At 40.4% G+C, this 16,280-nt stretch overlaps 1 protein-coding gene across 1 annotated transcript in view; it reads right to left on the reverse strand.

The window, feature by feature from the left end:
- Positions 1 to 1,934: 1,934 nt before the first annotated feature.
- The window catches only part of EP300 (EP300 lysine acetyltransferase), a 73,038-nt gene continuing 58,692 nt past the window's right edge, over positions 1,935 to 16,280 (reverse strand). The window contains exons 23-31 of the mRNA XM_035126525.3: positions 15,863 to 15,930; positions 14,536 to 14,686; positions 13,532 to 13,678; positions 11,168 to 11,281; positions 9,603 to 9,768; positions 9,004 to 9,168; positions 8,546 to 8,707; positions 7,045 to 7,326; positions 1,935 to 5,290 (exon numbers count right to left, since the gene is read on the reverse strand). Of these exons, the coding sequence (XP_034982416.3) occupies positions 3,059 to 5,290; positions 7,045 to 7,326; positions 8,546 to 8,707; positions 9,004 to 9,168; positions 9,603 to 9,768; positions 11,168 to 11,281; positions 13,532 to 13,678; positions 14,536 to 14,686; positions 15,863 to 15,930 (3,487 nt within the window). The 3' untranslated portion in view covers positions 1,935 to 3,058. The remainder of the gene's footprint in view (positions 5,291 to 7,044; positions 7,327 to 8,545; positions 8,708 to 9,003; positions 9,169 to 9,602; positions 9,769 to 11,167; positions 11,282 to 13,531; positions 13,679 to 14,535; positions 14,687 to 15,862; positions 15,931 to 16,280) is intronic.

The raw sequence follows: 16,280 nt of genomic DNA on the forward strand, positions 1-16,280 counted from the left end.
AACTACAGGACACAACATTTTAAATATTCTGGGATATTGTTTATCATTGCGGATTACAAATAAAACATGACAAGTTGCATGTTGTGAAAGCTAGACCCATCTGCATACCAAATAGATATGAGAATTTTGTGTTTTAATAAGATTTAGACCCAAAGTATCTCTTTAATATGGCAGTATACCTCCACTGATTTGCAGAGCTGTAAGCTCTTATTTCCTGTCAAGGCACTGCAAGTTCACTATAGAAGAATGTACTGACTAACCCTTTTTTTAAAAAAGGATGAGGCAAGTCAGTCTATAGAAACTTGATGTAATTTCTATCCTAAAATTAAGAGGGATCTTTTTCAATCCACTGAATTGTGGATCCACTATATGGCTTTAGGGACACTGTATTTCTCTGTCATTTTACCCTGCGCTTCAATTCTTATGCTGAAATCTGCTCACTGTTTTTATAAAATCCTGGCTGGATTTCATTATACTTAATATTTTGTTTGCAAGCATCTGTTATAAATGCTGTAAGTAAGTGTTAGTTCATCAGTTTTGAATGAGCATTTGGCTCAAGAACTGGTAAACGATTTCATTTTATACATGTATGTGTGCGATATATGTTTGTGTGTGAGCATGCTTGTGGGAAAAGGTTTTAAGCTAATAAATTTAAAACAACCTAACAAGGAGACAAAGAATGATGTATAGAGTGACAGTATAAAAATACAGTGATGATGAAAATCCATAGAAGATAAAAATAAAAGCTGTAGTTGGTGATGTGTCATCAACAATTGCAATTTAAAAATGGAATTTTGTATCTGCAAAATCTACTGAAGAACTACAATTTCAAATTTATCACATTGAGCGCATTGCAACTTTGCACCTTCCCCCAAACAGAGAACACTAAATGCTCATAGGACTGTAGATGCAGAGCCTCTGGCAACGTTATTACCTACAACAATTTTCTATGAGCCACTTTTATTGTATTTTTGCAAAACAAATAATTGTAAATTATCCTGAGTTTTATCATCTGTGATAATATGTATTATTTTACTTCTTTCACTGTACTTCCCATCCAACCTGCATTGCCCTGTTTACCTACTATTCTAAAACAGAGTTTGTCACGGCTAAGGCTAGAGCCTGACTTTGAAACTAAGCCAATCCAGAAAGGGCTACAACAGGCGGAGAAACATTTAGATGACCTTGTATTTAGTAGCTTAGATAAGCACCAAATTGACAGGAATTCTGTAGTACAGTACTGTACTTAATAATGCAAAACCTTCCTTAAACTCTTAGGACTATCCACTTCAGCAGAAACAAAGATGCGTCTACAGTAGTTAAATGTTAACTACATGAAACACTGTATGTGTAGCTAACTCTTTCTCCATCTAAGCTTGTGGGCATGAACAAAATTGGACTACCAAATTGCTACCCCTGGACGGCACTCATTTATAGAGGGAGGCTCAGTCTTCATAGCGCTCATCTAATTAAATTAGAACTGCTGGTGTCAGGGCAGACTGACATGCTTATAATTTGCCTGCAATCTCAACAAATTCTTCAGGTCACCTTGCATGCCAACCCACTGAATTGTGGAATGGTGTCTTGAGATTTCTGTTCTGATAGTCAAACCCTGGACAATATTCTGGACTCTGGCAGTTCTTTTGAGGATCAAGTGCTGTCCAGGTCAAATATGCAGACAGCATCCCACCTAGAGATGAAGAAAAGTTTCCATAGCACAAGTAGAAGCAAATATAGTGTCACAGCAAAATGGACATGGATCATCTTCATTACAGCCCAAAATACGCATGTTTCAAAAACACACATAATGGTATGTTACTATACATCAAATTGACCGCCGTAGTTTTTTGTTTTGCAAAAGCATACCATCTTCTTTCCCCAGTTTAAAATAAGCACCAATTGAAGGGGAAAAGAAGGGAAGCATAAAAAATCAGTCTGTCTCACACAGTTTATTTAACAATAGGTAATAAGAAATCAATTAACAGTCTATACAGTGATCGAAAGTTCATATTTATAAGTAATCAACTTTAATTGCATGATTTACAACATTTGAGGGTTTTTTGCTTTCTATTTTCAAGTTTTACAGAAAATGGAAGAGGAGGAAATGGGAAGGGAGGGATAGAGAAAGCAAGCATAAAGAAGAAACCCCAGGGATTTACTCTCAGGTTAAAATTATACCCTTGGAATAGTTTCTTACCCTCTTTATTTTTTCCTTTGTTAGATGTAAAAATAACGAAAAAAATTCTTTCAAGAAAACAAAACCACAATATATATACTACATCCATTTGGCAGCTGCCCCGTGTATTTGCAAAAAGTTGTCTTCTCTCTACATGTACAAATTTTAATACTTGAAGTTTAAGCTCAGACTCTGGTATAGAAAATTCTTGGAGGACAAAAGTAGACTTCAGGAGGGAGACTGGGTTACTTAATAATTTTTACAGTTTTTAAAAGAATTGACATCTTTCCAACCAAAGAGGAAAAATTGGTATTTATCTTTAATATATATTTTTATATATTTATATATATGCACTGTATTTTAAAGCAACATTCACCCTTTTTGTCCTCCAGTTTTAGGAAATGTTCTGTTTTTTCTGTTTTTCTTTTTTTTCTTTTTTGCAGTAGGCATGAGAAAAACCAGAATAGGGAAAAAAGTTAACCATCTGCCTCAGTAAATTATAACTATCAATATTACATATTTTCATTAATTTAAAAAAAAAAATAAAACCTATTGGAGGCTAGAGAAGGAAGCCATTTGGTCAGCAGCCAAATAACTATCCCCTCCCAAGCACCTCCCCAACGCACGCGAAGGGAAAACAAAAACAAGTAAAAGGCCTGGTTATGACCCCAGCCATAACAAAAATATATTTTCTTTGTATTCTATTGTCCCTCAGGTTCATTTTGTTGGTTTCCCATTTTTAAAACCACAAACTACTGCTGCAGAGTTCAGATGTATTCCAGGGAAAAATGTTCTGCTAAGAAAGATTCAAAAAAAATTGTCTTCAGTACAAAAAGTCTTGAGAAAATAAGTTTTTTTGCTCCCAAAATGCTACAGTGTGTCTTAGTGTATGTCTAGTGTACTCTGTGAAAGGTTTGAATTCAAGTCTGAATTATCTGAGCCAAGTCCCAGTTCTGTGGCACTTGCACCATGGAGGCCTGCCATGCCTGGATTGCTAGCAAGCTGAGAAAGCATTGCACTCTGGTCCGGGCTGGCAAAGTGCCCTTGATCCATGGGGTTAGCCTGGGCAGCTACCAGTCCTGGATGAGGGGAGCTGGTCTGCGGGGAGACGTGATGTGGAGAAGGTTGTGGCTGCATCCTAGGGGACGGACTGGAGTGGGGTGGCTGGGACTGGGGACGTGGTGAAGGGACAGGCTGTGGAGAACGCACTTGATTGGTGAGCGATGACGGAATCTGCTGGCCTTGTAAGTGTGGGGACTGGGCCTGGCTAGGGAGCATGTGCTGTTGGGGACTCATAGGATTGGGCTGAGCTGGTGATCCCATCTGCTGCTGAAGTAGCCTCTGCTGGAAAACTTGCTGCAAACTGGATCCCTGCTCTGCACTCATCGCTTGTGGAAGCTGGCTCATTTGTCCCATATTCCCTTGTTGCATTTGCTGCATGTGATGCTGCATCCGCTGTTGCTGCTGCTGCTGCTGCTGCTGCTGAGGGTACCCAACTCCCTGGGGCTGTTGGAACTGATTATGGTTGGCCATGCCAGGCCCCAGCCCTGGTCCTGCTCCTTGACGCTGCTGTTCCATCAGCTGCCGTCTCATTAGGATTTCCCGAAACTGGGGAGACATGGTTGCAGGGTTCATATTCATTTGCTGTGCCTGAGGATTCATCCCGCCCATGGCCTGCTGAGGTGGTGGCTGCTGGGGTGGCGACTGCTGGGGCATGCTGGGCCTCTGGACACCTGCTTGCATTGGATTCATATTTTGCATGCCTGGATTGGGATGCACACCTTGCTGTCCTGGCATGGCCTGCTGCTGCATCCCTGGTTGCCCCTGAGGCATTCCAGGCTGTACCGGCATGCCCTGTGGATTCTGGTTCCCAACATACTTGGCAGCCCTCTGCTTGATGAAAGCAGCTAATAGCTGAGGGTTGGAGTGCAGGATGTTAAGCACCTGCTGCTGCTGCATGGGAGAGCTGGGGGACCTGAGAGTCCGCAGCAGGTTTTGTAAGGCTGCCTGGGGCACAGAGCTTTGCTTTGACGGAGCAGCGCCAGGTACCTGACCCATTCCTGGCTGCTGCGGTGACATACTCATCTGCTGCCCAGCCTGGGCCATTGACATCATTGATGGTCTCTGCATTCCTGATTGCAGCTGCTGAGGTTGAGGCATGCCTCCCTGGGCCCATGCGGGCTGCTGCTGAATTCCTGTTGGTCCCATCCCTTGATCCATATGGCCCCCAGGACCTCTGGCCATCTGAGGTGGTGTTACACTCATAGGCTGTATTTGATTCATCTGGGGCATCTGGTGTTGAATTGGCCTCTGGAAAATTGGATGAGCCATCTGCCGCTGGTGGTCAGCTACTCGCTGGATCTGCATGGCTATTTCCACGGCAGCTGCAGGGGGCCCCGGCATAGGTGGCTGAGTAGCCTGAGGAGTTGTTGGAGGAGTTACCTGGCCACCTGCCTTGCCTTGGGAGACAGCACCAGGAGGCTGAGTTCTTGACATGCTATAAGGAGGCATGTTATTGGGAGGTACGGGTTGTGGCTGCGAGGCATGTTGGGGTGGAGGCTGCGGCTGTGGGGTCTGAGGAGTTGGTGGCTGCTGGCCTGTTGGAGTTGTTGGTGTGGCTGGTGTTGGCGAGGGCAACCCTTGCTGCTGGCCTACTATGCCGGTCCTCTGCATGCTTGCCACCCTCCTCCGGAGCATCTGAGCCTGCTGCAGGCGGTGCTGAAGCTGCTGCTGACGAAGCTTGTGTTTGATGTTGAGGCAAAAGGGCACTGGACACTTGTTCTCCTGGCAGTGCTTAGCATGGTAGCAGCAAAGAGCAATGAGCTGCTTGCAAATTGGGCACCCTCCATTGGTTTTGCGCTTGCAACCTTTGGTGTGCTGGACGACCCTCTTCATCTTCTGACAAGATGGCAATGAGCAGTTGGCATTGCGGCACTGGCAGGCATGGACCAAAGACTGGATGCAGCGCTGGATGCTCAGGCGACGTGAATCACCAGGACTCTGAGTAGTGGCTGTCTGTTGGTTGTTGCTTTCATCATCAATACCAAGGCCCAGTTTCTCCATCTTGTGCTCATGGTTTTTAGAGTTATAGCAGGTGATACATAGGTCATAATCCTAAAAACAGAAATGATCAGTCAGAAAACTGGCCTTATTCTCTGACAGAGGCACACAACTATACCATCTCTAAAAAATTAAATAGCTGATAAAAGATAAGTCTTAATTAACAATGCAATCTCAAAATGCTAATTATGACCTGTCCAAGAAAAAAAAACATCATGAAACTTGGAAAGGCATAAACAAGCATTCACTGAAAATTATGCAATGACTATTAGCCAAAGTGGGACAAGTGTCAGTTCTTAGGGGAAGAACAGCAAGACTGCTATGGTGAGCAACAAAAGTGAAAGGTTGCTCCCATCTCAGACAGATGCAGACTTGAAACAGGCCAGGAGTCACCAACCCTCTCATTCATATATATATATATATATATATATATATATATATATATATATATATATATATATATAAAATCTCTAGGCAGCCTAGAAAGTTAACGAGGGAAAATGCAGATATGTTGCTAAGCAATTTCTGTGAATAGAGTCAGCCTGACTTCTGCCACCTGTCAATGTTTTTAGTTTTTAGCCAATAAGTGAAGCCAGGGCTGTGATTAGTAAGTTAGGTAACAAGAATTACTTGGGTTCTGAAGAGCTGTTGTTTCCCCTCTCCCTCAGACTACTTTTCATCCTTATTTTCTAGTAGTCCTTGGAATCTCTGTAATTTGCCATTTCTTTTTCCCTAGCAACCATAATGCATTTTTCCTATGGTGAATTCATCTGAGATCAGGTAATCCCTAGAAGTTATTTTCTCAAATACAACTACACAACGAATGTGGGTGGATCTTGAAGAATCCCCCTGTCTCCAAAAGGAAAATCTGAAATCTTTGCAAAGTGGCTTAAGCATGTCTTCTGCTTTGCAGGAGCTAAAGAACAAGCACCTACTAAGAATGGTAGAGTCAGAAATTTGAGTCCCTTTGTATTTAATGGGCTTTACTCCCAGGTAAATTGGTATAGGATGGCAGCCTAGGCTTTGGTCTAGGATTGAAAAATGGGGGAAGGGAGCACTGTTGTGCCTTTAATAGCTTTATGGTACGCAGAATTTCATCAGGAAATACAACTTCACAATTACTGTACTTTCTCTAATCTTGTGTTATGACATGCCCCCATGGCCGCCATTTTGTCACTGGTACCCACAACACTCTCAAAATTAGAAATGTTTTTTCCCCCTGTAATATCCTAAGAAAGCTCTTTACTCTGAAGCAGAGCCATGTTAAAATGGAAGCGCAAGCTATACAGTATTTCAGTAGTCATAACATAAATATCAAGACATTGGAGTAGGATAGCAAGGAATATTTACTTTTAAAATGTCCTAAGATAAAACCTAATATTACAGTAAAGGTACCCCCTGACCATTAGGTCCAGTCACGGACGACTCTGGGGTTGTGGCGCTCATCTCGCTCTATAGGCTGAGGGAGCCGGCGTTTGTCCGCAGACAGCTTCCGGGTCATGCGGCCAGCATGACTAAGCCGCTTCTGGCGAACCAGAGCAGCGCACGGAAACGCCGTGCTTTCAAACTGCTAGGTGGGCAGGAGCTGTGACTGAACAACGGGAGCTCACCCCGTCGCAGGGATTTGAACTGCCGACCTTCTGATCGGCAAGCCCTAGGCTCAGTGATTTAGACCACAGCGCCACCTGCGTCCCTCTAATATTACAGTAGACAAGACTAATGAAACCCTCCGCTTCAGTTCCAAAAACCTCTTAATGATATAAACCTCTGAATATTTGTATAACTATTTCACCAGTGGCGAGACATACCTCACAGACTGTGCAGTGCCACCTTGTTTCCACGTGGTGTTTGCACTCATTGCAGGTATAAACAAAACGATCCTGGCTCTGAGTATGCAGCTCTACCAGCATGCACATGGTTGACCACATTGCCCTTCGTAGTGAGGAAAACTCAAGGTGTTTGTCTCTAGCAAGGGTGAGGAAGGCATCACGCCCATCCATTAAGTCGCACGGAATGAGTGGGTCAGGTTCAATGATGGGAGGCAGGGAATTGGCTTGAGGACCAGCAATGAGACGGATCACAAAGAATACCTGAAAAAGAAAGTAGTGGATTTTAGGCTTCATCCCAAGAGGTTTGATTCATCACCCTTAACTATACAATGCTTTTTGTTCGCTGTCTTTCAGTCTCATTGTGGAGAATGAAGTAGTCAACATGCTCCAAACATCAGGAACAAGCCACAACTGCTCTATATTTTGTCAAGTTTACTGCACGGGTAGCTGTAGTTTGTTTGGAGGCACCACAGATCAGGGGCTTTGCAGGCAGCCACTGCCAAAGTGGAGGGCAAGTCAGCACTATGAAGGGAAGCCGTCAAACCTGGCCTACAAGGGGTTGGAGAGATAACAATTTGGCTCTCAATTTGGCTCTCTGGGCTAGAAAGTTTCCCACCCCTGCACTAAAAGATACCTGAAATAGTAAAACACCTAGTTATAATACTTAGTGTTGGACAAAGCAAATTCAGATTATTTGGTTTATAATGCTCCAATTTGTATGTTTAACTTCATTTACCACAACAAAGCCAACCCCAAATCACTTTGCCACAATGGTGTCTCAACAACCTCAGCCTGATTGCATGCCCCAATGTCATCACAATTGAGCATTTTCTTCAGTGGTTTTCCCCCCCAGGGGGTCTTCAAGGGTATGCAGTACCAGCACCTCTTTTGTTGTTGTTAAAAAGTGTGACACTTACTGTAACAACTTCATGGTAAGTACCTATTTTTCTAAGGAAAAAAGCACTTTCTTTCTTTCGGAGTTTTTCCTTATTCTCACATGTGTTTGATAACATGTTCATAGGTTTACAGCATGCCTTATGCTTCATTGTGCCTTAGAATTTGGCAAAAATGCTCAACTTTCCAATTTACAATACAGCCCTTAAAATAGCTATATAGTTTTATTAGGAAAAGCTTCTGTTTTTGTATCTTATCTAAATACCCAGGAGAACTAAGATTTTTTAAAAAACCTTTTAACACCAACAGAAACATGTACACAACTATTTTCCACAATGTTCCACAAAGCATGTATGTGTGGAGTCTGCCACTCATTTCAGTACATTCCCTCAAAAGCCTCAGACCACTGGATTAAATTAACCATGGGTCTAACTTGTGTGGCAAATGCCAAGAAGATTATTATTTGGTCATGAAGTTCCCTCAGTCAACATGGAAGTAATAAACCCCCTACTTTTACAGTCCCATGATATATTTCACTTGCACTTAGATGCTGCAGCCATTCAGATACTTTAAATGTTGTTCTTACCTCCTTATGCTTTTCCATAGTGGCATACAGCTTCTGGGAAAGGTCATTGGAGACATTAGGCATTCCAGGTTTCTTTTTATTGCCACGACTCAAGCTGCTCTTATTTTTACTGGTCTTCTTATTATTTTTCTTTTTGGCGTTTTTGCTATCTCCTTTGCTGACCTGCAATGTGAATGGAGAATTGAGTCTAATTTGAAAATGGCAAGGCACATTTGGTTCCCAGGAGTAAACAAGCAACCACCAAGAATTCATTACAACACATCAATTATCCATCAGTCCCAAAAGCAAAGGTGGCAACTTAAGCCAGGTAAGGCACATATTCATGTCTTGATCTTATCCACACAAGAGGGAAAAACTATGACAGCTAGAATATTCTGTGTCCAGTTTAATCTGCCTGTTATAGATTTTAGGAAAGAAAGTGATGAATGACATTTGTTGGGAAAACATTACTTCCTTACATCAGTGCTCTCATTGCTAGTGTTCTCTTCTCTCTTTCGCTCCTCTTCCTCTTGCTCTAGCTCCTTAATGCTCTCTTCTAAAACGTTAGGCCAGAAGTCTCCTTCAAAGTAAGGCAGCTCTTTTGCACTTGTCAGACGGTCTTCTGTTGCCTGCTTAAAAATATCCTGCAACACAAAATGTTTCTCAGTACACATCACATTGATGACAGCAGCAAAAGCAGAAATACTCATGCAGAAGGCCTCCTAGTCTCTCTTTAATAATAATAATAATAATAATAATAATAATAATAATATTTGTACCCTGCCCATCTGACTGGGTTGCCCCAGCCACTCTGGGACACTTTAATTCTTCAAAGTTGTTTTTCTTCTAGGCTTCTTTTAAAAAATAGTGCTGGTGTTTACGGTGCAAGTTTTTTTCTACCCACCAATTTTGAAATGCTTCATAAGATCCAAATGCTTCTCAGACATTACCTTTTAAGTACTGTTGGCTAAGCAATATTCTCAAAAATATTTCGACATTTTTCTCAAAATAAATTCCTGTTCCAGTATATGTAAGGTGCAAGAACTAAAGGTGATATTTAAACTAATTCACAACTAACCTTGTAATCATGCACTATGCGCTCTGACACAGATTTATCCAGCATCTTTTTGTACCACTCTTGCAGTCGTTTGGGTTTGGGTATCTTTTGGTCAGGAGGATGGCAATGGAAAATATAATCATCACCTTCACTAGGTGGGCAGGCCCATATATGTCCCGTTGTATACCTAATAGGAATTAAAGGAAAAAGCCAATGCCATTAGTTCTGTTATCCATTGTAGTGTTTCACTGTGTTGCCCACTTCATTTATCCATCTTTTCAGGAGCTAGAGTTTCTTTTACAACATCCAAGCAGAACCAAGGTCAGCCTAGAAATATTGCATCTGAGGAGCAATGTATAAATGATGCAGATGACCTCCCCATCCAGGTTAACTGGTCAGACCCAAAACTGCTTAGCTTCAGAGACAGAACTGATTCATATATCTTTAAACTATTCTAAGGGATTGAGAAGCCTGATGCAGTAGCCAATGGAAAGAGCTTATTGTCCAACTCTACCCACCCAACCTCTGTTTGAAAACAGTTATAGGCTATGCTCAATAATACTTGCAAAACTGGGAGAAATTTCAGTTTTTAATGGGTTTATTAATATTGTCTTATTGAATTTTAGGCTCCTTTTCTTTGGGGATGGAAAAATAGGTCAGTTTAGAATACTCACCATTCTTTCTAAACCATTTTGCCCTATATATCCTCCCCAACAAGATGCTGGGTAGTTCTTTGTCCCTTCCAACAACAAAACCCCATTGATACAGAGCTTAAACTGTCCCTTTTGCTTATATTTCAAAATTTGTATAATCAGACACCCTTTTCACAACAACAGAGATATTTGTGGGACCTCTTTTTATAAGCATATCACTAATTATTCTACATTTTCTTCAAATCCACCCCACTTCCTGTGGCTTATTTCACTTTGTTATTTATTTAGTTTTGTCTACAATTTGGTTAAATTAATTCAGGTTAATCTAGTTAAATGAGACCTCTCACATCATGCTGGCTTTATTTATTTTCAATCAATCCACCCTGGTTTATTTTCTTTCCCTCCCTCTCCAGACAAATTATCTCCTGAAGCACCTCATGCATCAAAACTTCTACTCAGTGCTGGTGACTATCACTACATAAAATGAGACAAAAGCTCTACCCTCAGATATACATACTTTAAAAAAGAGACATTAAAGAAAATAATTCAGGGAAAAGCTAGAGACGGAAAAGAATTTTATTTGACAGCAATTACAAGAGACTGTCACATTACTGATCAATACAATAAAAGAAGACAACACTTAAGACTATATATTTTTTATAAGTCAGTATTGCAGGAATTGTTCTCCTTTACAAACACTCATATCAGACTTGACAAGCTGGAACTTCTCTATATACTGATTTCTGCCCATACATTGAAGGGACTCAAAATGTACTGTATGGTTGCCACAAGCAACCTAACTGTATATTCTTGCTCATTAAGGTTAATTACTAATTGTGGGCATATCTATACCCACAATTTACTTCTGAAGATCTATCATTTTCAATCATTTGGGATAGTATGGAGTTTATTGCAGAAGAACAGAAAGCTTACCCCAACTTTTTAACGTATTCTAGGTATCCTATTAGGATTTCATGATATACAGCAGTCCTCAGGCATTTGGGGCGGAAGAAGTGAACACTGTCAAGGTAAGATATGTATACTCTCCTAGATAAAGAACAGAGAACATTCATAAATTCAGGCCATAACCAGAAATATTACTCAAATACCTCACCATTCCATTTTTCCCCCATTACCAAGGAAAAATGTCTGTTGGTGTTTGAATTAAGGTACTTTCAACACTTGAGTAATTCGTCTTCCTTCACATTTTTTGTTTTGTTTACATTACATTGTTTACAATTACATTGCCATTTCCCTGCCCAAACTCTTTCTCTATTTGCCATGTAATATTTTATACTTTGGGTCACCAACATGGCACCTGTGGGCACCATGGTGTTTGAGGACACCCCCTTAGTGGCCACCAATACCCCGTGCCCTTCCGTTCTAATGTTTCTTTAGATGAGCTTTTGGGGGGCTTGCTTGTCTTGTATTTGTTCTGGGGAAGGTTGCCTATTTTTGAGGGTATGTTAACTGCTTTTTCAATCTGATATTTGTTATGAGAGAAGTATAGGTGTTTTGTCTGTTGGGGGGGGGTATTCTGAGCATCACTATTTTCTTCTTCTCTGAAACTGTTATCTTGGGGTGCCCATGACAGTTTTAGATCTCCAAAGGTGGCCTTAAAACTCCAAAAGTTGGGGGCCCTTGATTTATATTTTATTTTACAGCACTCATCTCTGGAAGAAATTAATGTCAGAAAGGTTCAGTCACAATGTCAAACCTTGGTTTGGTGCTACTAGAATGAACCTTCAAGAAGCTTTAGGCTTGCATGCTGTGATTTTATGTGAACTGGAAAACTAGGATTTGTCTTTGGCCAGAAAATAGGATCAAACTTTTGTTTCCAATACTGGCCTGCAGGTGAAGTACTAACCATAGTCTGACAGTGCAGACAAAATGACTAACTCTGGCTTGCCTCAGACCAGAAAGGGAACTGTCCTGTGTAATGGAGGGCAAAAAGTGCACATGCAAGTCAAAAGCTCCTTGAAGTTTTGTACTTATAGTATCAAGTCACAGTTGATATTTAAACCAGTCCTGCACACTTGTTGGGCTAGATCTCTCTCTGGCATGCAAGCCTCAGATGTTGGTTGTTCTCAAGTGTTTTGTAAGGCAAGTGTTTTGTAAAGCTATTACAGTAACAAACATTTATAGTCTCATTAACAATGCAGCATAATAAATAGTAATAATGTCAGGAGAAAAAAATGTGGTACTGGTTTACACGGTGCCACTTCTAAGAAGTACTAACATCTCTCAAATACCGAGTACTTAGCTTGCATTAAAACTTTAGGCATTACTTGACCTCTATAAATAGGTCAATCATAGGCTACTTTCCCCCGTTCAAGAGATATGGGCACATTATGTGGCTAGCACAATGGTCTCAGGATACATCTCCCAACAATTATTGCAATAGTTTAACAATCCATCCCCAAGTGGAAGACCAGTATGAGCTGATGAGCTTATTCATTTAATTCTGTAGAAAATACTGAATTTAAGAGAAAGACCTTGTTATTATTACATATAAAAGATAAACAAGCTTCAACAATTATGCTTGCCATGGGGAGTGTAACACTGCCCTCTGGTGATCCCAATGACCAGAGAGTCTTCTGCCCAACTCTGATGCTCCAAAGATGGGTGGAGATTGTCCCCTGGAAGCATTCTGGTGATCCCTGCCCTCTCCCCATTTTTAAGGTTAGGAAGAAGGTAGGGGTTGGTTAGCAACTTCATTGCTCAAAGCCCCCAGAACACTTTGAACATACAGGCTCAAAACCAACACCGATCTGCTTTGAGGGTTTCTTTGGTGGCTGCTCAATGGCAACACTCCCTCTCTCCCATAGAAGGGGGGCAGTATTTGGCCATTACTTTGCTAAGCACTGGTAAAGCCAAAATGCTCCTGGCCTGCCTTTCCCACAGGACTTCTATTGCTGCTGAGTGGAGGTGATTGCCTCCATCAAGACATGGGGGGATGGGACAGGGTGGGAAGAGCGAACCTGGCAACCACATTTTTGGCTTAGCTAGCAAAGCTAGCCAAAAAAAGTAAAACCGTGAAGATAAAAACACTCCAGCTGCTTCTACCGGTATGAAGTAAACATGGTTGTGCCTGCATGGGGGGAAATCAACCACCAGAAAGGAAAGTCAGAGATGGAGCAGGAGTAGAGGGTAACTGTAGACATTTACAACGAATCTTGCAGTTTGCTTTTGGGCAAATAATTCAACCTCTCTTAAACCTTCAAAATGGCATATCTAGCAACAATCCAAATATAACTACCATCAAAATAATAACACTTAATCAGTATAGTTCTTTACCTCTGATTGGGTTGAGGGCAATCTGATCCATACTCCTGAACATGCATACCAAAAAAGCACAAATCTACACCATCAATCTCCTCAAAAGCAAAGAGGGCTTTTGTTCGATAAGGGAACTGTTCTGCCATCTCTCCACTATCTACAAACCTGCAAAATGTAAAGGCATAATTTAAAGGCATTCTTTGAAGACAAGCACGACAGAATGAAGGTAACAGAAATTCTAGTCATGTGGTACAGTTTCAAAAATGCAGATATGGTACCCAAAGTAAAAATTAGTAACCACTGCTATTTATTTTATAATGGATTTGTTTTAACTGCCTTGTTCTGTTGTAGTTTAACCTTAATGATGAAAACAGCTTTAAATGTCTTGATAGCATAACCGCTTGTCCAATTAATAAACTACACAAAATCTAAATGAGCACACCAGTAACTATGGAGAGAATTAGAGGCATCTTCGATAAGAATTTAACAATAAGAGATGCCTGTTCAGTCTCCTTAATGTGATTAATTTACTACCCTTCATTTCCTAGTCTTTCTCAACATCTCCCCGCATACCTTTTCTCCTCACCCTTACACTGCATTGTATGGAATCTAAGTAACAAGATATGCAACCAACAGTGAATGTCCTAATTGATATAATCATTCATACTATAATAGCAGCATTAAAACACTTCACATTATGACATTCCATGGTGAGTGTGTGAAGCAAGGAAATATCTTAACATTAGAAGAGATCTGACCACCTTAAGTCTGCAAATGAAAACTTAGCAGTTCAGGATATTTATAGCCTACTGAAATATTATGTTTTCCTCCTTAAATATTATTATTAGCTATAAAATAACAAAAGCCAATGCTCTATTTAATCCCTACGATCAACATTTTTGAATTAATTCACCTTACTTAAAAAAAACTGTTATAATGGGAATGCTTTAACACACATAGTAACTGTGCAATGAGAGGATTCATAAGAAAACATAACTCAAAAGACTTGAGGAAAAACGTACCTTGCTTTCATCCCTGGCTTTACCTCTACAGTTTTCTCTGAAGTATGAACCACCCTAACTATGACTTCGCCTGACTCAGGGTGATTCTGTCGTCTCAAGAACTCATTCACTCTGTTCTCTAAGAATGTACCAAGTCTTGTGGACGGTAACCCTGTATACAACAAAGAACTCTCAGCATACTTTCACAGTAAAACATCAACACCAAAATTGCGTAATAGAAATAGGTATAGTTTTACCTTGAGGCCCACTGATTAAAATTTGCATGCTTTTGCCCTTGATGTTAATCTAAAACTTCTGCCTATTAATCTACCAATTGAATGATGTAGACCTGCCTGGACACCGATCAACTAACCTGCTAACTAACAGTTTTCAATAAAGCTAGTAATTAATATCTACATAATGTTCTCCCCAAGAAAAGAGGGTAGCATCAGGTATATATATCGCCTAAATGAAGAAAATGGAATTCATCTAGAAACATGATTCCAGTACTTTTTGGCCATATGCTTGTCAGGATCTCCCCAGCAGGGCACTAGAGTTATTTAAAGATCTATCTCCAGCATCTAAAACTATCCACCATACTAGCAAGATTGTTCCTGAACGGACTACTTAGGAAAAAGTTATCTGTGTATAGCTCACTAAAAACACGGCATGCAGCAGCAGAGAAAAAAGGCAAACAGTATTGGGAATGATTAGGAAAGGGATTGGAAATCAAATAGCATGCACAATACAACATCCCCACCCCCACCCCAGTTCTCAAGCAATGATCCCAATAAATCCAGGAAGCTTTCATTAGGGGGGGGGGAAGCAAACAGATGTTGAGACTTAAAGTATCAGGCTCATATAGTGGCTTGGTTTCCATTTTAGGATCATGGGGAAAACTCCAAGTGTTTTGCTGCAAGTTAATGTCTTCCATATTTCAAGGATGTGCAGAGATCTGGGCCTCCTAATTGCACCTTGTTAGTGCAAGTTACCAAGCCACCTATAGGCAAGGACTTGCATCAAGTGGATGCTCTGACCCCTGAAATGCATCTAGTTGAGTCCATGAGACCTTCTCAGGTTCTGTGTCCAGCCTCTGGAACTCCCTGCCAAGGGAAACTCTTCTTTTTATGAAGGCTCTTGGACTTTAGAGTTTTAATTTTCCTAAAAAGTTGTAAGTGGGCAATTGGGACTGTTATTTTAACTTGCTATTTTATTTTTGTTGTACTTGAAATTCTCTAGTGTATTGATTTTTAATGTTGCTGTTAGTCATCTTGAAGGAAAGGCAGGATTAAAATGCTTTAAATAAAACAATCAAGTGTTGAGGAAGACAAGGAATATCTTCACTTACTTCGAGCACAAAATTTATTTTCTCTCCTGGTTCGGCCAGTTTTCTTTAGGCAACCATCACAAACAAAGCTGAAATAGAATTGGAAAAAAAATCAAAATATATTCTTAATAGAAAGCTGAATAATCTCCACAAAAATATTCCTTTGATATTTTCTAACATCCTGATACCCAGTATTTATTTCAACCATTATTTCTTTTTTTAAAAAAGGATAACATATTGGATTTGATCAATGTTTTAGTATGTATCAACAATAAATTAGGAAATCACTGAAAGGTCTTATTGCCCAAAATATGTTTTATCAATTAACTTCCCTTTTCCAGTTTAAGATGAGCACTAATTTTAAGCTGATCCAGTGATTAATGTACACTATACTATCACTTCAGCCATTTCCCTACAGCACTTTCTTCAAAGGAGAGCA

Source organism: Zootoca vivipara, chromosome 9 (genome assembly GCF_965207765.1).
Source record: "Zootoca vivipara chromosome 9, rZooViv2.hap1.1, whole genome shotgun sequence".
NCBI lineage: Eukaryota > Metazoa > Chordata > Lepidosauria > Squamata > Lacertidae > Zootoca > Zootoca vivipara.